General features: G+C 43.6%; 1 protein-coding gene across 2 annotated transcripts; it reads left to right on the top strand.

Moving 5' to 3' along the window:
* Window positions 1-9,241: 9,241 nt before the first annotated feature.
* On the top strand, window positions 9,242-23,004 carry LOC120030359 (cellular tumor antigen p53-like). Of its 2 annotated transcripts, none has more exons than XM_038975741.1 (11): window positions 9,242-9,390; window positions 10,461-10,623; window positions 10,826-10,892; window positions 11,148-11,363; window positions 13,897-14,083; window positions 17,162-17,274; window positions 17,411-17,520; window positions 17,734-17,864; window positions 17,954-18,051; window positions 21,223-21,326; window positions 21,479-23,004. In XM_038975741.1, exons 2-11 carry the CDS (start codon window positions 10,544-10,546, stop codon window positions 21,564-21,566), a joined length of 1,194 nt encoding a protein of 397 aa, XP_038831669.1. In that variant the 5' UTR covers window positions 9,242-9,390; window positions 10,461-10,543; the 3' UTR covers window positions 21,567-23,004. The 2 variants fall into 2 exon arrangements, with proteins under 2 accessions (XP_038831669.1, XP_038831670.1); XM_038975742.1 differs by lacking the exon at window positions 9,242-9,390 and adding an exon at window positions 9,398-9,513.
* The last annotated feature ends 1,010 nt before the right edge of the window (window positions 23,005-24,014 follow it).

The raw sequence follows: 24,014 nt of genomic DNA, 5'->3' as shown, positions 1-24,014 counted from the left end.
CTGACTTGATACCCTCCCCAAGCCCAAATATTAAAAATGATGCTATTAAAAAAAGTGTGCAGCGCATCAACTCTTCGTTTAACGGATTACAGTTTGAATCGGACAGCAGCCAATCAAAATGTGCATGGCAGTGCAGAGGAACGTCGGCGGGTGAATTGAGATGGAGCCCTTGGAAAGATGATACCCCAAATTATTATTTTCGGATATAAAGATGACGCTGTATCAACAAAAAAACGGATTGCAACTTGCAAAACATGCGGGAAGAAAATTACAGATGGAGGCGCAACAATTTCCAACTTTATTCGACATTTGAAGCTGCACAAAGAACGGTAAGTCGTGACTAATATAGCCGACAGCTATCCATCACACGAGGTTGTGTGTTTATGAGTGAGAGTTTATTTTTGCTGGCTTGTGATGTCTGGAGCCTGTATTGTTATGTGCGCTCCTCACTGCTTGCCTAGATTAGACTTGCAGATTGACTCGCCACCACGCTGTTTGGAGCTGGAAAAGATCAAATGAGCACATTTGTGGCAGAGTGCCTCCTAGAATGGTTGTGTACTCTTCCTAACCTGCTGATTATGGCGAGTGCTTGAACCTCTGATTGTGTTTATGCGTCACACAAATCCCACCATTCCCCTCTCTGCTGTCCTCCGCAGTTTTGAGCTTTCTACATTGATAATGAATGAAGAACGGCGGCTTATTTCATCTGAGGCAACTTATTCAGATACAGTTTCAGATAGAAATGCAATATATAGATCTGAACTCAATTCTCTATTCTACACGGCAAAGGCTGTTGTAGGTGATGTATTTCTATGCAACCACCCCACACGACCCGACCCAGCCTAACACGCCTCTCCCGCTGTCACAGAGAGAGAGAAGGGGGGGGTCTTTCTCATGGCTACCCATGTATTTCCATGGAAATATAACGTTTATTTGGAAAGTAATAAATATATAGATATTTTTTAAAGCATTCATGATTTGCGTAAATGTAATATACTAACTATTACTCTTGTTAAAAATATGAAATGCTATTACATTTGGTGAGGAGCACATTATGACTTGTTTAGGACTCGAAACTCAAAGTTTAGGACTTGACACTTGACGGTCTTGACTTGAGTCTTGACTCTGACTTGCCTGTCTTGACTTGGGAATTGACTTGGGACTTGAGTGCTAAGACTTGAGACTTACTTGTGACTTGTAAAACAAGGACTTGGTCCCACCTCTGCTTCACAGCTATTTTCAGGTCTCTCCAGAGTTGTTAGATTGGGTTCAAGTACGGGCTCAGGCTTGTCCACTCAAGGACATTCAGAGACTTGTTCCGAAGCCATTCCTGCGTTGTCTTAGATGTGTGCTTAGGGTCGCTGTCCTGTTGGAAGGTGACCCTTTACCCCAGTCTGAGGTCCTGAGCGCTCTGGAGCAGGTTTTCATCAAGGTTCACTCTTTTCTTTGCTCCATTCATCTTTTCATTGATTCTGACTAGTCTCCCAGTCCCTGCTGCTGAAAAACATCCCCACATTATGATGCTGCCACCACCATGGCTCATTTTAGGGATGGTGCCAGGTTTCCTCCAAACGTTACGCATTCAGGCCAAAGAGTTCAGTCTTGGTTTTATCAGACCAGTGAATCTTGTTTCTCATGGTGTGAGAGTCTTTAGGTGCCTTTTGGCAAACTCCAAGCAGGCTGTCATGTGCCTTTTACTGAGGAGTGGCTTCTGTCTGGCCAATCTACCATAAAGGCCCAATTAGTGGAGTGCTGCAGAGATGGTTGTCCTTCTGGAAGGTTCTCCCATCTCCACAGAGGAACTCTCAAACTTTTTCAGAGTGACCATTGGGTTCTTGGTCACCTCCCCGACCAAGGACCTTTTCCACAGATTGCTCAGTTTGGCCGTGCGGCCAACTCTAGGAAGAGTCTTGGTGACAAACTTCTTCCATTTAAGAATGATGGAGGCCACTGTGTTCTTGGGGACCTTCAATGCTGCAGAAATGTTTTGGTACCCTTCCCCAGATCTGTGCCTCGACACAATCCTGTCTCGGAGAGCTACAAACTATTCCTTCGACCTCATGGCTTGGTTTTTGATCTGACATGCACTGTTAACTGTGGGACCTTATATAGACAGTTGTGTGCCTTTCCAAATCATGTCCAATCAATTGAATTTACCACAGGTGGCCCATCAAGTTGTAGAAACATCTCAAGGATGATCAATGGAAACAGGATGCACCTGAGCTCAATTTCGAGTCTCATAGCAACGGGTCTGAATACATAATAATGTAAATACATTTCAATCAATCAATCAAGTATATTTTATATAGCCCTTCGTACATCAGCTAATATCTCGAAGTGCTGTACAGAAACCCAGCCTAAAACCCCAAACAGCTAGTAATGCAGGTGTAGAAGCACGGTGGCTAGGAAAAACTCCCTAGAAAGGCCAAAACCTAGGAAGAAACCTAGAGAGGAACCAGGCTATGAGGGGTGGCCAGTCCTCTTCTGGCTGTGCCGGGTGGAGATTATAACAGAACTATGCCAAGATGTTCAAAAATGTTCATAAGTGACAAGCATGGTCAAATAATAATCATGAATAATTTTCAGTTGGCTTTTCATAGCCGATCATTAAGAGTTGAAAAACAACAGGTCTGGGACAGGTGGCGGTTCCATAACCGCAGGCAGAACAGTTGAAACTGGAATAGCAGCAAGGCCAGGCGGACTGGGGACAGCAAGGAGTCACCACGCCCGGTAGTCCCGACGTATGGTCCTAGGGCTCAGGTCCTCCGAGAGAAAGAAAGAGAGAAGGAGAAAATTAGAGAGAGCCAAGATTTTCAAAATGTTCATAAATGACAAGCATGGTCAAATAATAATCAGGAATAAATCTCAGTTGGCTTTTCATAGCCGATCATTAAGAGTTGAAAACAGCAGGTCTGGGACAGGTAGGGGTTCCGTAACCGCAGGCAGAACAGTTGAAACTGGAATAGCAGCAAGGCCAGGCGGACTGGGGACAGCAAGGAGTCATCATGCCCGGTAGTCCTGACGTATGGTCCTAGGGCTCAGGTTCTCCGAGAGAGAGAGAGAACGAGAGAATTAGAGAGAGCATACTTAAATTCACACAGGACACTGGATAAGACAGGAGAAGTACTCCAGGTATAACCAACTGACCCTAGCCCCCGACACATAAACTACTGCAGCATAAATACTGGAGGCTGAGACAGGAGCGGTCAGGAGACACTGTGGCCCCATCCGAAGATACCCCCGGACAGGGCCAAACAGGAAGGATATAACCCCACCCACTTTGCCAAAGCACAGCCCCCGCACCACTAGAGGGATATCTTCAACCACCAACTTACAATCCTGAGACAAGGCCGAGTATAGCCCACAAAGATCTCCACCACAGCACAAACCAAGGGGGGGCGCCAACCCAGACAGGAAGATCACGTCAGTAACTCAACCCACTCAAGTGACGCACCCCTCCTAGGGACGGCATGAAAGAGCACCAGTAAGCCAGTGACTCAGCCCCTGTAATAGGGTTAGAGGCAGAGAATCCCAGTGGAGAGAGGGGAACCGGCCAGGCAGAGACAGCAAGGGCGGTTCGTTGCTCCAGAGCCTTTCCGTTCACCTTCACACTCCTGGGCCAGACTACACTCAATCATATGACCTACTGAAGAGATAAGTCTTCAGTAAAGACTTAAAGGTTGAGACCGAGTCTGCGTCTCTCACATGGGTAGGCAGACTGTTCCATAAAAATGGAGATCTATAGGAGAAAGCCCTGCCTCCCGCTGTTTGCTTAGAAATTCTAGGGACAATTAGGAGGCCTGCGTCTTGTGACCGTAGCGTACGTATTGGTATGTACGGCAGGACCAACTCGGAAAGATAGGTAGGAGCAAGCCCATGTAACGCTTTATAGGTTAACAGTAAAACCTTGAAATCAGCCCTTGCCTTAACAGGAAGCCAGTGTAGGGAAGCTAGCACTGGAGTAATATGATCAAATTTCTTGGTTCTAGTCAGGATTCTAGCAGCCGTATTTAGCACTAACTGAAGTTTATTTAGTGCTTTATCCGGGTAGCCGGAAAGTAGAACATTGCAGTAGTCTAACCTAGAAGTAACAAATGCATGGATTAATTTTTCTGCATCATTTTTGGACAGAAAATTTCTGATTTTTGCAATGTTACGTAGATGGAAAAAAGCTGTCCTTGAAACAGTCTTGATATGTTCGTCAAAAGAGAGATCAGGGTCAAGAGTAACGCCGAGGTCCTTCACAGTTTTATTTGAGACGACTTTACAACCATCAAGATGAATTGTCAGATTTAACAGAAGATCTCTTTGTTTCTTGGGACCTAGAACAAGCATCTCTGTTTTGTCCGAGTTTAAAAGTAGAAAGTTTTCTGTTTTTGGTTTTTAATAAATGTGCAAAACTTTTGAAAAACCTGTTTTCACTTTGTAATTATGGAGTATTGTGTGTAGATTGATGAGGAAAATGTTTTATTTCCTCCATTGTAGAATAAGGCTGTAACGTAACAAAATGTGGAAAAAGTCAAGGGGTCTGAATACTTTCCGAAGGCACTGTATATGGCAAAAGTGGATGGTGTTCAGAGATGGAGGGGTTGAGTAGAGCTGAAGGATGGGACTAAAAACAAACAAAGATAACTATTCTAACATATACGCTGTCCGTAAAATGTATATAGGCTTCTACTTCCAGCTTATACTATGTGCTGTCCATTAGTTTACTCCAATTAGGGGAGGGATGGTAGGATTAGGGGAAAATAATAAAGGAAAATATATTTTAAAATATGTAAATTTACAAAAAAATATATCAGGGGGGTGGTTAGAAATGACGCAGACAATTACACTGATGAAAGCCACAATCTATTCCCTTAAAAAAAAAATATATACAGTACCAGTACCAAAAGTTTGGACACACCTACTCATTCAAGGGTTTTTCTTTATTTTTACTATTTTCTACATTGTAGAATAATAGTGAAGACATCAACACTATGAAATAACATGTGTAATCATGTAGTAACCAAAGAAGTGTTAAACAAATTAAACTATATTTTTTTATATATTTTTTTAGATTCTTTAAAGTAGTTACCCTTTGCCTTGATGACAGCTTTGCACACTCTTGGCATTCTCTCAACCAGCTTCACCTGGAATGCTTTTCCAACAGTCTTGAAGGAGTTCCCACATGTGCTGAGCACTTGTTGGCTGCTTTTCCTTCACTCTGCGGTCCAACTCATCCCAAACCATCCCAATTGGGTTGAGGTCGGGTGATTGTGGAAGCCAGGTCATCTGATGCAGCACTCCATCACTCTCCTTGGTCAAATAGCCCTACACAGCCTGGAGGTGTGTTCGGTCATTGTCCTGTTGAAAAACAAATGATAGTCCCATTAAGCGCAAACCAGATGGGATGGTGTATCGCTGCAGAATGCTGTGGTAGGCTTGCTGGTTAAGTGTGCCTTGAATTCTAAATATATCACCAACAGTGTCACCAGCAAAGCACCCCCACACCACGCAGTCTCTTCTGAACAGTTGATGTTGAGATGTGTATGTTAGTTGATCTCTGTAAAGCATTTATTTGGGCTGCAATTTCTGAGGATGGTAACTCCAATGAATTTATCCTCTGCAGCAGAGGTAACTCTGAGTCTTCCTTTCCTGTGGCGGTCCTCATGAGAGCCAGTTTCATCATAGCGCTTGATGCTTTTTGCGACTGCACATGAAGAAACTTTGAAAGTTCTTGATATTTACCGGATTGACTGACTGTCATGTCTTAAAGTAATGATGGACTGTTGTTTCTCTTTGCTTATTTGAGCGGTTCTTGCCATGGTATGGACTTGGTCTTTTACCAAATAGGGCTACCTTTTGTATACCACCCCTACCTTGTCACAACCCAACTGATTGGCTCAAACGCATTAAGAAGGAAAGAAATTCCACAAATTAACTTTTAACAAGGCACACTTGTTCATTGAAATGCATTCCAGGTGACTACCTCATGAAGCTGGTTGAGAGAATGCCAAGAGTGTGCAAAGCTGTCATCATGTCATGTGTTTCTATGTTGGTGCTCTTGGCATGGTTCCCAATTAGAGGCAGCTGATGTTCGTTGTCTCTAATTGGGGATCATACTTAAGGGTTCCCTTTTCCTACCTGCTTTGTGGGATATTGTTTTGAGTTAGTGCATATAGCACCACTGATGTCACGGTTCATTGTTTGTGTCTTGTTTCTTGTTTCGCTTTATTAAAAGATGTGGAACTTTAATCACGCTGCGCCTTGGTCATTAATCCACACGTCTTACAGAATATCCCACCAACCAAGGACCAAGCAGCGTGCTACAATGGGAAAAATAAGTTGGACCTGGGAAGAAATCATGGAAGGACAGGAGACCCTTCCTTGGCAGGAGTCGCAGAGGACGCAAGAAGGACGGCGACGACTCCAGGGACCGCGGCCACAGAAACCCCAAGATTTTTTTTTGTTGGGGGGTGGGCACATGGAGCTGACAACTGAGCAGAGGGAAGAGCCAGAGACAACCTGGGAGGAGATAGAGAGGTGGCCGGTCGACTCAAGGAGAGTACCAGAGCCCTCCTGGGATTCGATGGAACAGTGTGAGGAGGGATACTGGAGAATGGAGTTGGCTAGGAGTATGCGGCAACGTAGGCGTTTGGAGGAGCGTGTCATCAGTCCGGTGAAATCTGGGCCGGCTCCACGCATCTGGCCTCCAGTGCACCTCCCCAGTACGGTACGTATGTCTCCTCCACGCACTCGCCCTGAAGAGCGTGTCACCAGTCCGGGGCAACCTGTGCCGGCCCGACGCATCAGGCCTCCAGTGCGCCTCCCCAGTCCGGTACGTCCTGTGTCTCTTCCTCGCACTCGCCCTGAAGTGCGTGTCCCCAGTCCGGTACGTCCTGTGCCTGTTCCTCGCACTCGCCCTGAAGAGCGTGTCACCAGTCCGGTGCAACCTGTGCCGGCCCCACGCATCAGGCCTCCAGTGCGCCTCCCCAGTCCTGTACGTCCTGTGCCTGTTCCTGGCACTCGCCCTGAAGAGCGTGTCACCAGTCCGGTGCAACCTGTGCCGGTTGCACGCATCATGCCTCCAGTGCGCCTCCCCAGTCCGTTACGTCCTGTGCCTGCTCCCCACACTCGTCCTGAAGTGCGAGTCACCAGTCCGGTGCCCCCTGTACCGGCTCCACGCACTAGGCCTCCAGTGCGCATTCACAGTCCAGAGCTTCCGGCGACGGTCCCCAGTCCAGAGCTTCCGGCGACGGTCCCCTGTCCGGAGCTCCGGCGACGGTCCCCAGTCCAGAGCTTCCGGCGACGGTCCACAGTCCGGAACCTCCTGCGGCGGTCCACAGTCCGGAACCTCCTACGATGGTCCACAGTCCGGAACCTCCTGCGACGGTCCACAGTCCGGAAACTCCTGCGACGGTCCACAGTCCGGAACCTCCTGCGACGGTTCACAGTTCGGAACCTCCTGCGACGGTCCACAGTCCGGAACCTCCTGCGACGGTCCACAGTCCGGAACCTCCTGCGACGGTCCACAGTCCGGAACCTCCTGCGACGGTCAATGGTCCGGAACCTCCAGCGAGGGTTCACAGTTCGGAACCTCCTGCGACGGTCCACAGTCCGGAACCTCCTGCGACAGTTAATGGTCCGGAACCTCCAGCGAGGGTCAACGGTCCGGAGCTTCCAGGCAAGGCGTCCAGTCTAGCTCCAGGGCAGGAGCCTTCCTCTGCGCCGATGCCCAGTCCAGGTACGGCGTCCAGTCCAGCTCCAGGGCAGGAGCCTTTCTCTGCGCCGGTGGCCAGTCCAGGCACGGCGTCCAACCCAGCTCCATGGCCGAAGCCCTCCTTTGCGCCGGTGCCCAGTCCAGGCACGGCGTTCAGTCCTGCTCCATGGCGGGAGGCTTCTTCTGCACTGGTGCCCAGTCCAGGTACGGCTCCAACCCAGCTCCATGGCCGGAGCCTTCTTCAGCGCCGGTTTCCAGTCCAGGCACAGCGTTCAGCCCGGCGCCATGGCCAGATCCGGGGTCTGGGCGGGGGTTACGACCTGCACCGGAGCCGCCACCGACACTAATCACCCCCCCTACCCTCCCCATTTGGGTTCAGGTTTTGCGGCTGAAGTCCGCATCTTTGGGGGGGGGGGGGGGGGGGCTGTCACACCCTGACCATAGAGAGCCCTTGGTTCTCTGTGGTGTAGTAGGTCAGGGCGTGACTAGGGGGTGTTCTAGGTTATATGTTTCTATGTTGATGCTCTTGGTATGGTTCCCAATTAGAGGCAGCTGATGTTTGTTGTCTCTAACTGGGGATCATACTTAAGGGTTCCCTGTTCTCACCTGCTTTGTGGGATATTGTTTTGAGGTAGTGCATGTAGCACCACTGATGTCACGGTTCGTTGTTTGTTTCTTGTTTTGTTTGAAAGTTTCGCTTTATTAAAAGATGTGGAACTTTAATCACCCTGCGCCTTGGTCCGTCTCTCCACACGTCCGTGACACATCAATACAAAGGGTGGCTACTTTAACACTTCTAAAACCAAAGTTGCGCCCCTGGAGAATTTATAAGTGTTCCCCCACAGTTTCAATTAGAAGAACCCCTAAAGCCCTCAAACTCAACTTTGGACCTTGAAGCCAGTACCACTGCATTTTTTCATTGTTCCCCTCTAATCACGGACTGATTTAGACCTGGAACACCAGGTAGGTGCAATTAACTATTCGGTAGAACAGAAAACCAGCAGGCTCCGGGACCTCATGGCGTAAGAGTTGAATACCCCTGCCTTAAAGGATCCTCCAGGAATCTTTTAATTTTTTAGATTGAATAGAAAATGCGATGGAAACTCAATAAACTTGTCTTTTTTATTCAGTACATGGGAAAAATAATAACCGCAAAAGGTATTTTTATGTGCACTTTGTCATCACACACAGCCTTTAATCTGAGACAAGTCAATTTGATGGAAACATCCTGGTGAGAAAATGCTCATATTGGTTTTAATGCAGATTTTAGAATATTCGCATGAAAATCTGTCCAATTGGGTGGAAACCTGGCTAGTGACACTGTTTCCCTCCTTCCTGCATTTCAGTCAGTATAATTTCCGCACGATCCTCAAAGACAGTACAGTATGGTTTAGAAACTTTGCGCTGTCACGATGTAAATATATCCAGTTATGATTTTATTTGGAACATTTCGCGCTATTTCATACAAAAAAAACACACCTCGATGGGCGCACCTCTGATTGGAGGCCTGTGAACTCTGCGTGGCCCTCCCTTCCTCCAGTCTGGTTTTCTGGAAATCCCCGAAACGCACGCTTTTCACTGGAAAACATATTGCTTTCTAGCTGCTACAGAGTTGCTGTTTCTTTGACATCTTTGCATTGACAGAGAACCGAGGTGCGGCAAGAAAATATTCATCACCGGGAGGCGAGGTATACAATTACATTATTTAAGACAGCGTAGGATAATATTTTTTAGTGAATAAAAGTTTGCACGTCGTCAATCGCCTCCGGGATTCCGACGAAGCCAGCCAAGCTCACTGTTGAGCTAGCTAGGTAACGTTAAATTTAGCAAGTTGGTGGCTAAAGTTTGCATCTTGTATTGGTGTATAAATATGTAACTACTACATATTGTAGGTAGTTATGACATGGAATTTAGATGTTCACGAGTCGCTTACTTTTTCGACTGTTTTGAGTGGCTACTGTAACGCTAACGTTTAACTTACCTAACTAACGTTAACTAATTTAGGGCAACATGCTAGACCGACACTTGACTTGTACAATATTTTATTTAACTTGTTAGTCCCTCGTAAAATATTTAAGACGACTAGGTAGCAGGCTGTTGATTCACTTATGCAACTTTTAATTCAGAATTGAATGTTATTCGTTCAGCAACCAACTTGCTATCTAGGTGATGCAATGTTGCAATATAAGGTTAGCTAGCTAACGTTAGCTATACAACGTCAAATTTGTTTTTGAAACCCCAACTAGTCAACATTTTGTAAAGCCAGCACTAGTCGAGGAGGGTAGGGTTAGCTTGTTAAATATGCCAAAACGTCGATTAACTTTGAGTTAGATTTTAGAGGAATTATTTATTGATGGAACATAGGGTAGTTATCTAGGCACTTGATAAACAAAATTAGCCAAATACCGTGACACCATTTCTCACCTAGCTAACTACTAGCCTACACAACTCATAATGAAATACTGTATCTTATATAATTGCCAACCTTGTCAAAGTCATTACCAGAGCAGTCTGACCCAATTCTTGTCTATGTGAACCAGACCCTCCCGCTGCATTCTATGTTCTGATTTCTCCTCCACATCTTCTGGGCTGCATTCCAGCTGCACATGTCTGCTTTCCTTTCAAAGCCACTGGTCGCCCTTTCACCACACTTTCCCCATGGTCCCCCTTTTGTCATCCCATTGACTAATTGTTTTGAAGACATAGCTACAACAATTAGTATTATTTGGTTTAATCACGTGGGTGTTCTCTCTCCTAGATCGGATCGCCTTTCTTCATCTCCTGCCTAGAGTCCCTGTGTCCAGTCCTCTCCTCCCATCGGTCCAGTGAGCAGTCGAGAGAATGAACGGATACAGGATGGAAGAGCAGGAGTTGAGCTTCCCCATGAGCCAGGGGTCCTTCCAGCAGCTTTGGGAGACCAAGTAAGTTTTGAACAACCTTTAGAACCCACAGACATATATCATTATGTTTAGGACTACCAATGTAGCTACTTCTAGACTTAAGACTGGACAGAGATGGTTGCGTGTGAGTGGAAGCCCAGAGACTTCATATAATGTATTACAGTACCTCTTCTACTTTTAGCTAATACTTACTTGTACTGTGATTTGTATCTCCTTTCTTTAGCATGATTACTCAGGGGTCCAATATTCCACCGTTTGGGACTGGAAACTGGTCTGACCTGGATGTCTCGGTAAGTTTGTCTACATCCTGATATAAAGGAAATATTTTTATGATACCACACCTTTTAGAATGGACTTGACGCTTTCTCCCCCTTAGTAGTGCAGTGATTGTTTGGCTTTGACTAGATCTTTTTGGTTGTGCTTTTGTCAGACAATTTGATATCCATACATGGTTAGCCTGGACACTCATCTTTTTAAGTATTCAGACAGAAATCCAAAAAGCAACTGCTAACTTCATAAATGGCATGCGTATACATCCCTTACAGCTCGCTCCCGTACTTCCCGAGGCCACCTTCCACGAGGACTTTGACGAGGGGCTGTTTGAGCTGCCTGAGCCTCTGGCCGTGGAGCCCTCGATGTCGCCCCTGGACATCGTGCCTCCCCCCGCCGCCACCGTCCCCTCCACCATCGACTACCCGGGGGAGCACGGCTTCCAGCTGCGCTTCCACAAGTCTGGCACCGCCAAGTCTGTCACCTCCACCGTGAGTGTCATGCATATGGCTTACTGCACATGCCTAAATACACAGGCGTTAAAAGCACTAATATTGTATGCTACAAGTAGGCTACTTGTAAGCCGTAAGCAAAGTCTTGAGCTGTCAAGTGACTACTAGTAGGCCTTACTGAGGTATTGGAGCCACATTTCACTTCCCCCCCAAGTCATGCTTTTTTAGAATTACTTTTCTTTTTGTTTGTTTTCTATGTTGCTGTTGATCTCCTGTAACCCACCTAAAGCATAAGAGAATGTGTTTTCAATGTAATTTTCATTTGACCCTCAAGATGAACAGGACCTGTTTCCTGTTACAGCTGAGTCTTAACCCTTTACACTAGTACCCATATATCGATGGAAAATTCTGGCACTAATAAACACCTAAAATGGAGTGCTGTGGCTGTACAGTAACGGCGCTGTATGGGTTTTGACTGACAGACGTTCTGAACTTGAGCACCGCATGCGACAAGACGTTGCCCCCATCCCTCCCACTAATTGGTCATTTTTTTTTGTCTGAGGGAAATTTTGTAAATTAAGAGGACTCGATGTATTTTGAAAGCTGAGACGTTGAGGATTATTATAAATGACCCTTTGATGTCATACAAGCAAGTAAAACACCTGCGAGTCCAAATGTGCACTTCACATTTACGTGTCATAAAACTCCGGTCATATACAGTGTCAACATTTATGATCACCGTTTGATATAGTTACAAGATGACATGGCGTCATACCCTGGGTTGTTCTGAAGTTGGTCTATTTTGAATTAAATTCACAGCGGAACACGCTGAAATTACGATCTGTTTCTACGAATGTCCTTGTGAAAGCTTAACATATTTTAACTTTTCTTCTGTAGGAAACGTTTCAATGTAGCCCAATCCATTTAGAGCAGTTCCCTCGAGTGTAAAGGATTAAACAGCACTGCAATAGGAATGAGACACAACCTACCCTTAGAAGCCCAGGCTCACTGTACATTCACTGATATATATTCTCCTTCAATTTGATGAACATAACTTTTAGAATTACTATTAAATGTTTTATGCTGCCTTTTCGCCTGGATGAAGAAATATTTTATGAATGGCTTTATCACAACGATAATTAATATTAAGATTATGTAAAACCTGTTTAAATTAATGGTCTCCAATCAATTACAGTAAATTGTGTTTACCATACCTCAGACGGAGACAAGTTATTCCATTCATTCTGATTCTCCGTGGTTGCATTCAAGTGGAATCCAGTTCGTGACAATTTGCTAAAACTCAAGGTTTTGGTTAAAGTATTTGGATTAAAACAGCCAATAGCACAATGGTTTCCACTGGGACTCACATGCCAGCGTGCTATGATAGGTCTATTAGTCTTGTGGTTAGGCTACTCTGCCTTCAAATGAACGCCCCCTGCAACTCATTCATTGGAACCATCGACTTAGATATCACATCATTGTTGGCCGGGGTAGGCCGTCGTTGTAAATAAGAATTTGTTCTTAACTGACTTGCCTTGTTAAATAAAAAATATAATTTTTATTAATTTGATCTGTCCCATTTTTGCGCCTGTGAGAGCACGGACAGTGCCATTGAGGCCATCTCCATTTTTAAAGTAGTACATTTTCTTCTACTTCTATTTGGCAAACTAACTGAAAGACTGCACACTGCCACCTAGAGTGTGTTGTTAGGACGGGTATAAAGCCAAGGTTGGCGGTTTACTGCCACCTGCCGTTATGGAATGTTTCCTCACAAGTATAAATAATTCAGTTGCTATCACTCCTGGTGACCTGGATGGAATTATATGATCCTTCCTTAACCCATAGGACAGGGGTCAACTAGATTCAGCTGCGGGCTAATATATATATATATATATATATTTTTCCCTCTTCAGCAGATGGTCGGTGGGCTGTAACATTGTTAAATTAATTTGTAGGCTGAAAATTGACTGCAAGAAGCCCAAACTAGATATTTGACTAAAACATAATTATTTCAAACCTTGCTTACATTTGTATACGATCACGTGTCTCTTATGCATGGGAATATAGTTTTTTGGCTCAAAGCTTGGGGGTCAAATAAAACCATTTGACCCGCGGCCTGCCAGTTGGGGAAACCTGCCATAGGAAGTCCCACCCAGTTGTCTGTTGAAATGCTGAAAATCCTCAATGGTACTGCCCATGCTAAAATGGGCTTTTGGCACTCAAGTCCTCTCTATGATTGTAACAGAGGAGTTGCAGGCTGGTTGCAATAAAGCATGGGTCTGACATGACCGGGCATGTTACAAACAAGGGTTAAAATGCATTTTTTCCGTAAAGGTATTTATGATTTATTTAGAATATAATTGTAAAGCAATATATTGTTCCTATTAATTCCTACGGGTGTTTTTCCACACTTGTATTTGTATGAACTTTGATAGTGACTACCTGTGAGAAGTAATTAAGCAAGTGTCAATTTCTTTTCTTCATAAATTCAATTCACATCTTTTATTCTTTCACAAAGTTAAATTCCTCTGGGACAAAATACTGATTGCTCAATGTTTCCCTCCCTCCCCAGTATTCTGTGCAGCTGATCAAGCTGTACTGCCAGCGGGCTAAGACCTGCCCGGTGGAGGTGCTGACGATCAAGGAGCCCCCGCCAGGAGCCATCCTCCGTGCCACTGCCATCTACAAGAAGTCAGAGCACGTGTCCGAAGTGGTCAGCCGCTGCCCCCACCACCAGAGCACGTCTGACAGCTATGAAGGTGTGTGTTTTAGTCTTGAGGTAAAAATTCTAAAGTGAGTTAGTAAGTCATTTGCCCATGTTGAGAGTTAAGCAGACTGATACAATTTCTCACTAGGTTCATTAGGTTGTAATGAATGAACATGCAGTATTCAGCTGGAATCTGGTAGAGTCACCTGATTTGTCTAACTGTATGATGAACCTTATTTTGCCCAAACCGATTGTGAACCCAAATGTGTAACTGATTCTAGTTTGAGATCAATACATTGAAAGATCGTTTTGGGTTAGGTGTAGGGGCAGATTTAGGCCATGTCATCTTGTTTTCAGGAGATTGTATTATCTGTTTAATTAATTTTGTCTTTCACAATAGCTAATGTAAGTAATTAGAACAATTCCCATCCCCTACAATGGGCTAAAATATAGACTAATTAGTGTGCTTATCTCAGCAAGAACACTAGTGTTATTCCCCATACTTTTATTATTTCACTTCTTACCAATTCTTCTGGTGTAATTAGGCTATTTGAAATCTGATATGTCAACTTGTCTTTGATTATAAAAAAATTGAGGGCTATGCGTTTATGGACCGTGTTGAGTATAGGCTAAATCATAAAATGAGAATAGGCTCTCTTGAAATGCCCCTTGCCTCAAATATTCTGTTTTGTCATTTTAGTATTGTGCAGAAATGGTAGGCATGTATTAACAGATATTGCCTTTTTAGAGTAAGATGGCAAGGTTTTGCAAATCAGTCTCAACCACCTGAAGATGGGTGTTCATTTTGATTTGTCTTGAATGTGGGATAATTTGTACAAATCAAATGTCATATGAGCATATTCAAACTCCCAGTATTTGGGAAACGTAGATCAGGGGTGGCCAACCATCTTGGTGAGCTACCTCTAGGTCCTATTTTAAAGGGATAGTTCACCCAAACGGATTACATATTTACGTTATGGACGCACGGTATATCGATGAACATATCGGAATCGGCCAATATAGCTAAAAATGTCAACCTTGGTATCGGCCGGTCTAGTTTAACGTCAATATGCAAAACTGATGTCAAAGCTGACGTGCATACCTATATAACGAAGGTACATGACGTAATTACGCCACCTAAAATTTTGCGCTGTACGTGCAACATAGCATTCCTAAACTAGCCCACAATGTCTGCTGTGTGGATCGAGCAATCAAGTCAAGCAGTCATTTGAAAGGGTAACAAAATTTCAGCGAGACAACTCAAATGTGAAATCCATTAATGCCAAGATAATGGAATTCATTGCCCTTGACAATCAACCAATCTCTGTCGCGGGTGGTCGAGCACCGGTTAACATTACCAAGTGAGCTATTTTTCACGTTGCCCTACTGGAGTTACACAGTAATAGCGTCACTGCTATTAGCTTCACGACATGCATACTATGGAACGCCGTTTGGGTCTTTACGTGTCAAAAAAGGTACAGTAGCACTGTCAAAGCTGTACAAAACACTGGCCACAAATGATGCAAACACCGGCCACGAATGATGTGTTTACAATACTGTGTTGGTAATAAAGCATAATTTGTTCGACCGCAACTTCTGGGGTAGCTATCTTTTAGCTTGGTACCTAGCTAGCACCAATACAACCAGCCTGAAACAATGACGAGTAAAAACTGCAGTCATTTTCATTATACTTACTTACAAGGATTCCTAAATCATTGGTATTAGCTAGGTAGCCACTTGTTGTTCGCCTATTGAAATTGAACTTCAGTTCATGAAAATAAATAGCTAGCAAGCTACTTAACCCTGTTGCCCAAAGCTAATGTTATAAGCAGCCAGCTATTTTCATCTGGCTATTGAGGCTCGACCCGACCGGACCGGATTATGTGTTGTGAAGCTAGCCACAATAAGGATTAGGCACAATAGTGGAATTTGCGGTTAGCCTTCAATAGCCTTCAATGTCATTGACAGTGATGTAAATTAATACAAATAGTAGAATTATGCCATACTTGTATTTTGAAGGTTAACCGCAAAGTCCACTATTGTGGCTAATCCTTATTGTGGCTAGCTTCACATAGATGGGTCCGACCACCATTAATCAAATAAGAACTGTCTTATAAATTAGGGTTATTTTAGATGACACCTAGCTATATAGTTAGCTAACTATAGCTACTGAAACAGATTGTCGTTTTGCTATGTTTTTGGGAAAGAACATTGTTTGCATCCATGAGCTAGCAAGCTTATTTTTTTATGACCAACATTGTAGGTGCGTGAGACAACTTCACCAGCATCATAGCATACGTATCGATGAATCGTTGTGACATGAAATACGAGTGATAGTGTAATCAATGTGTAATAACTATGTAAAAAATGTATCAACGCCTTACATTATTGTGACGTGCAGTCACGTTCAGGTCCTGATTGGTCAACAAGGTTATTTGACACGTTAAATAGTATATTTTTTTCACTTACTTGCTGTTTCGTTGTTAATTTGTTCAGTCGTTTCATTCTCAACCAGAATTTCTATTAACAACGAAACAGCACAGCAAGTAAGTGAAAGAAATAGGTTTTGATTATGTTTTACTGGTAATGGGGACATGCATAAATGCCAACAAAATACATTTTTTGATGTGTGTGTAACCTTAACTAGTCAAGTCAGTTAAGAACAAATGCTTATTTACAATGACGGCCTACCCCAGGCTAAACTCGGACGATGCTGGGCCAATTGTGTGCCGCACTATGGGACTCCCAATCACGGCCGGATGTGATACAGCCTGGATTTGAACCAGGGACTGTAGTGACGCTTCTTGCACTGAGATGCAGTGCCTTAGACCGCTGCGTCATTGTGTGTGTTAACTATTTAACTGCACTAGAATGCTTAAAAGGCCTCTAAAATGTTATATATCTGTTATTGGCATCGTTTTTTTTTTTGCAAGGAAAATATTGGGTATCGGTCCCCTAAGACACGCTGGCGCCAATGATATTCACAATAGGAAATCTCATTGCAAGCTGTCTCCTAAAGTTGGCAGCCCTGCAAGGCATAACTTCCCCCTCGTGTAAAAGATGGTCCCAGGAAGTTCTGAGAGGACTCTTTACCCCCCTCACTTCCTGTTTACTTCCTGTTTCCTGTCAGGTGTGACCCACCGCAGTCACCTGATCAGGGTGGAGGGGAGCCAGCGGGCTCAGTACCTGGAGGATGGCAACACCAAGCGTCAGAGCGTGCTGCTGCCTTATGAGCCTCCTCAGGTATACCCCCCTTCCTCTGGTCTCCTGTATTAGTTTTAATATAAAAGATGAATCGTCAGTTTTCTTGACACTTTCATCAGTCTATAATTAATTGCACTTAAACATACATGCATATTTTCATCTTCACTTTGTATAGCTAGGCTCTGAGGCAACTACTGTTCTCCTGAACTTCATGTGCAACTCCAGTTGCATGGGTGGTATGAACCGACGGCCCATCCTCACCATCCTGACGCTGGAGACCCAGGAGTAAGTGTCTCTCCTTACCCCTTCTCACTGTGTTTGTTCATACTGGAAAATCTTTGTCTGAGTCTCGTCCTTATTTGTGTGCGTATATATGTCAAGCGCTCCCTTTTCTGTGGGAGTAAAAGTCTGAATTCGCTTTACATCTGTGATAATGTGTTTGGGTCCCCTCGTTTGTTCCCCCTAACTCTCACTTCTCTACCCCTCTCCTCGCTCTAGTGGTCAGGTTTTGGGTCGTCGTTGTTTTGAGGTCCGAGTCTGTGCCTGCCCCGGCCGGGACCGCAAGACCGAGGAAGAGAACGCTAACAAAGCTCTGAACGGGACCAAGAACACCAACGGCACCAAGAGAAGTACGACTGGGGCCATGTTCCAACAATATTAACTGGCCTCCTTTCCTTGTCTCCTATGTCACTGTTGACCTTGTCTCCTTTCCCCTCAGAGTCCCAACAGGCCCTGCCGCCTCCGGGAACCAGTAAGAAGATCAAGAGCGGCTCCAGCACTGAGGATGAAGACAAGGACAATGTATTCTTGTTGCAGGTAGGGGGGACCTCACACACGCAGGCCAACACACTTTTGGGTGGGAGAATTTGTATATCTCTATTTTTCATGGTTGTGATAAGGTGTGACGTGACTACCATTAATGTGATGACTGCTATTCATTGAATAATTACCTTCTACGTTGAATTATTACTCAATTAAATTAATCATGTAACAATTGATTAATTAGTCATTTGGGCCCCCAGGGGAGAAGTTTATTTGATGAGTTACCGTTTCCCGAAATAACTCAAGAATATATTGATATCATACCAGTCATCAATCAATCACTTCCTCATATCAGTCTCATTCTGAACTCTAGCCTAAGTGATGAATCAGTGACACACACATTGGCTTAATTATTTATTAACTAACTAAATAATCACACAGAATTACATAAACACACGCAGTATAGCTTATATTGATTACTAACGTAATGCAATGAAAAGTCCCTAGTGGACTAACCCGACATGACGGCTTGTTACACATCGGAAAGGGGGTGGGGAAAGAGAGCGGGAGAGACAGAGTGGACTTAATTATACATACATGTGGAAGCTATGCTCATGGGAATATGAATACTTTGCACATGAACGACCGCTCATTCAAAAAGAATTGCAATGTATACATCTACACGTGGAGGTCTTTGTCGTCTCTGTTGAACTCGATCCGTCTATGGGAAGTGGTTCGATGTAAGTCTCTGGTTGTGTAAGTCTCTGGTTGTCCACCAGAGGTCACAATGTCCTTAGTTGTAGGCATCTTTGTCTGGGAGTGTTCGTTAGGATAGATACCTCAGAGGTACCTATGATGGTGAGGAATTTGTCCTTCCCTCTCGTCTTGGTCAGTTGTCCTAGACTACATTACATGCAGAGCTGCAGGCTGTGCATGTCTTAGTCTAATCTTTACCTTCGTCAATTGTCGAGAGTTTCAGAGGGTCTTACTATTTTATGGTCTTGTAGTTTTAACCATTTCCAGTAGAGGTCGACCGATTAATCGGAATGGCCAATTAATTAGGGCCGATTTCAAGTTTTCATAACAATCGGAAATCGGTATTTTTGGACACTGATTTGGCCGATTAATATTATTATTATTTATTTTTTTCACCTTTATTTAATCTTTATTTAACTAAGCAAGTCAGTTAAGAACACATTCCTATTTTCAATGACGGCCTAGGAACGGTGGGTTAACTGCCTCGTTCAGGGGCAGAACGACAGATTTTTACCTTGTCAGCTCGGGGGATTCAATCTCGCAACCTTAGTTAACTAATAATAATCACTAGTTAACTACACATGGTTGATGATATTACTAGTTTATCTAGCGTGTCCTGCGTTGCATATATTCGATGCGGTGCGTATCGTTGCTCCAATGTGTACCTAACCATAAACATCTATGCCTTTCTTAAAATCAATACACAGAAGTATATATTTTTAAAACTGCATATTTTGCTAAAAGAAATCCAGGTTAGCAGGCAATATTAACCAGGTGAAATTGTCACTTCTCTTGCGTTCATTGCACGCAGAGTCAGTGTATATGCAACAGTTTGGGCCGCCTAATTTGCCAGAATTTTACGTAATTATGACATAACATTGAAGGTTGTGCAATGTAACAGGAATATTTAGACTTATGAATGCCACCCATTAGATAAAATACGGAACGGTTCCGTATTTCACTGAAAGAATAAACGTCTTGTTTTCGAGATGATAATTTCCGGATTCGGTCATATTAATGACCTAAGGCTCATATTTCTGTGTGTTATCATGTTATAACTAAGTCTATGATTTGATAGAGCAGTCTGACTGAGCGATGGTAGGCAGCAGCAGGCTCGTAAGCATTCATTCAAACAGCACTTTCGTGTGTTTGCCAGCAGCTGTTTATGACTTCAAGCCTATCAACTCCCAAGATTAGGCTGGTGTAACCGATGTGAAATGGCTAGCTAGTTAGCAGGGTGCGCGCTAATAGCGTTTCAAACGTCACTCGCTCTGAGACTTGGAGTGGTTGTTCCCCTTGCTCTGCATGGGTAACACTGCTTCGAGGGTGGCTGTTGTCGTTGTGTTCCTGGTTCGAGCCCAGGTAGGAGCGAGGAGAGGGACGGAAGCTATACTGTTACACTGGCAATACTAAAGTGCCTATAAGAACATCCAATAGTCAAAGGTTAATGAAATACAAATGGTATGGAGAGAAATAGTCCTATAATAACTACAACCTAAAACTTCTTACCTGGGAATATTGAAGACTCTTGTTAAAAGGAACCACCAGCTTTCATATGTTCTGAGCAAGGAACTTAAACGTTAGCTTTCTTACATGGCACATATTGCACTTTTACTTTCTTCACCAATTTGTTTTTGCATTATTTAAACCAAATTTAACATGTTTCATTATTTATTTGAGGCTAAATTGATTTTATTGATGTATTATATTAAGGTAAAATAAGTGTTCATTCAGTATTGTTGTAATTGTCATTATTAAAATAAAAAATTGGCCGATTTAATCGTATCGGCTTTTTTTGGTCCACCAATAATCGGTATCAGCGTTGAAAAATCATAATCGGTCGACCTCTAATTTCCAGCCGTGTAGCCACCACTCCACGCTGTCTGGTCTAATATGTTAATTCTTCAGCGAGTCCTTTTTAAGGACACTGGTCTGAAAGGTGGTTCCATCTTGTTGACACCGACTGTGCTCGCGTGGTTACTGACTTGGACAAGGTTTATATGAAAAGCCATTATCTCATTTAGAAGGCTAAAATCACATTTCTGATTTCAAAAGTATTCTTATACTTAAAATAAATTATACAACATTTAGATGCAAACCTGATCACTAGGTGTACACTTACAGAATTATAGTTCTTGTTATAGTCTTACTAATTATTTTAATGACATCACAAAATATACATACATTTTCCATATTACATCTGTCACAATTCCCAACATTTGGAGATTGAAATATATTGTCCCAATGTTCATTGCCAAAACATCAAACAAAGTCTCTCTGTTGTAGCTAAGGGATTTTTAACTTCTCCATACTGCAGTGCAAGAGAAAGTTTACGACCGGTCGTTACGTCATAAAACCCGGCCAACTCCCCCTCTGGTAGAGAGGGGGTTTGGGCTATCTGTCATCCTGTAATCCTCACCAAGGAGAGAGTCATGACAGGTGCCCATTTTTAAAAACTCTTTCTCTCAGGTTCGTGGAAGACAGCGCTATGAGTGGCTCAAGAAGATCAACGACAGTCTGGAGCTGGTGGACCGCATTCCTCCCGCTGAGCAGGAGAAATACAAGAAGAAAGGGTAAGCTACCAACAGCAGACATTTTGATGACGGGAACTTCTCCCTAAAATGCCCCTGTCCCACTTGTGTATTAATCCCTCATTTCCTCCATCTATCCTCTTAATTCTAAAACTGTCTCACCTTCGATGTTTGTCCTGTATTTTCTTTCTCAGTTTTGCAAAGAGCCGCAAGCAAGAAGCGTTGGCTCCAAAGAGCGGAAAACGGATGCTTACAAAGGAGGAGAGGAGCGACTCGGACTAAGGCCAGGACACCTCAGCCCTTCCCTACTGTCTATTCCAGATCAACATTAAATTGTGACTCCAAAGTAAATGCCCAATACCAAACCCTAGGCAATACATGTAGTCACTTCTTACAAGTCTGAAAGGATAGGTATTAGCAAGATGGTAATAGCTCCACCTAGGCAGCCATACTCAACAGGCTGACCGCGGTCTGAAACCCGGACCAGAACGTTGTCAATACGGACTTCGGGTCCCGCCCCAAAAATTATAATATCCTTTGGTATCATATGAACACACAAGGCATGGCAAAATGTGTAGAATTGTGGGAAATGAGCTTTAACACTACAAAAAATGTCTATGCCAACAAGAGGGGTGTGAATAGTTTGGGGTTACATGGGTTGCAAGGTGAGGTTCGTTACTACACTGATAAATGACAATATCCATCCGGACCTTTACCATCTAGGAAATTTGTGTTACCAGACCTTCTCATAGTACTTGAGTACAATTGTAGAATTTTAACCATATTTCAGATGCCAGTCACTTACGGTACAATACAAAGTGCATAAATGTAGGATCTAGGGTTTGGATTGGGTAAATAGGCTGACCACCACCATGCCAGTCACTTTCGGTACAACACAAAGTGCCTAAGTGTAGGACCTAGGGTTTGGATTCGGTAAATAGGCTGACCACCACCACCATGCCAGTCACTTTCGGTACAACACAAAGTGCCTAAGTGTAGGACCTAGGGTTTGGATTCGGTAAATAGGCTGACCACCACCACCATGCCAGTCACTTACGGTACAATACAAAGTGCCTAAGTGTAGGCCCCCCCCACTGCCTTAACCATCTGGTGTGACTTCCTCCTCACCTGCCCCAAAAGAGCACTTTAGCTTGTGCTTTTATGATTTGGACCAATTAAAACTAGTCATATCTTGACCTGCCAAGAAACTATGCTTTGTTACCAGTTAATTGGCCAGTTAGTATTTTTGATACCTGCTAAACATAACCACTGCCTTCATTCCTCCCCCTGAACCCTTGACCTGGTTCCCTGTTAATCATGGTCCTATTGAGGCATTGGTCTTTTTTTTCCCCCCATTTTTGTACTGCTGATCTAGAAACTATTTTTGTAAGTTCTTTTAGGAACTGTTAAACGATTTTGTCTTCTCAGAATGTTTTTTTTCTTTGTTTTTAATAAATGTTTTTTCTTTTCTTTTTTTACTAATTACAGCGTTTTGTCCAATGTCTTTTCTCTCCTATGCAGAGTTCTGATACTGTGCTTATCATATACTTGATTAAGCACAATTTATATTGGTTTACTTTATGGTTTTCTGATGGAAACTCTTTTTGCTGGTGTCATTTGGTGCTGAGACATGATGCTCTATTTTGTTTAGGGAAAAAGGAAACATTTCAGGGATCTTAAAAAAATTAAAATAAAAGCAATTTCCTAAATAGTACTGTAATCCTCAGTCTTTTGTGTTGAGTTTTATTTTATTTTTTTAACAAGGTAACATGGGTGAGTGACGAGAGACCCATTTACATCTCGGAACCAGAACCAAATCTTGCTTGTCCTGGCTAGCTACTCTATTAGTTAAGGCTCTGTAACAAGACTATTTTTATACCATCATATGGACCCGAACTGTGCTGGGCCCAAATATATTATTTTTCACATTGCTTCCATCATGGTTCCAGCAACTATGGTGGATGTGTAACCAGGCCAGCACAGTACTGCTCGGCTTGGCTTGATCACAAAGGCAAATTTCAAGCGTCATTTGTACTGTCGTAAACTAGCTTTGCATTTCAGATGTACTTGACCCTTGTCCATTCCTTGTATCTACTGCTGTGTGTACACATCAGCCAAGCATACATTGTCCATGCTTTGCATGTCTGGAGGAATAATGCAAAACCAAGTATCTGTCTTGCATCCATGAAACTAATACGTCTTTGTACTTCCATTTTATTTGCTTATTGGAGCCATTCTTAAATGGGAGGGATATACACTGTGGCAAGACCCCCCTCCTGCCTCCAGAACCGCCTGAATTCTTCAGGTCATGACATTTTTGCTCAATTGGTATTAAGAGACCTAACATGTCCAAGGAACACATTCCCCACACCAGTACACCACTGCCACCAGCCTGTACCATTGACACCAGGCAGGATGGGGCCATGGACTCATGCTTACTCCAAATCATGACTACCATCAGCATGATGGAACAGGAACCGAGATTTGTCGGACCAGGCAACGTTTTTCCACTCCTCAATTGTCCAGTGTTGGTGATCGCGTGCCCACTGGAGCCGTTTCTTGGTTTTAGCTCACAAGAGTGGAACCCGGTGTGGTCGTCAACTGCAATAGCCCATTTGTGACAAGGACTGACGACTTGTGTGTTCTGAGGTGCTGTTCTGCACACCCGTGTTGAACTGCGCAGTTATTTTCCTGTTTGCGGCCCGCCTGTTAGCTTGCACGATGCTTTCC

The sequence above is a fragment of the Salvelinus namaycush genome, chromosome 36 (assembly GCF_016432855.1).
Source record: "Salvelinus namaycush isolate Seneca chromosome 36, SaNama_1.0, whole genome shotgun sequence".
Classification (NCBI taxonomy): Eukaryota; Metazoa; Chordata; class Actinopteri; order Salmoniformes; family Salmonidae; genus Salvelinus; species Salvelinus namaycush.
Note: the sequence above shows the minus strand (reverse complement) of the source record. Positions and strands in the feature narration are given on the sequence as shown.

Coding starts and splice junctions, on each gene's coding strand:
- LOC120030359 (XM_038975741.1), top strand. CDS start 10,544: ATGAACGGATACAGGATGGAAGAGCAGGAGTTGAGCTTCCCCATGAGC. Junction 17,521..17,733: donor CTGACGCTGGAGACCCAGGA/GTAAGTGTCTCT, acceptor TCCTCGCTCTAG/TGGTCAGGTTTTGGGTCGTC. Junction 21,327..21,478: donor GAGAAATACAAGAAGAAAGG/GTAAGCTACCAA, acceptor TTTCTTTCTCAG/TTTTGCAAAGAGCCGCAAGC.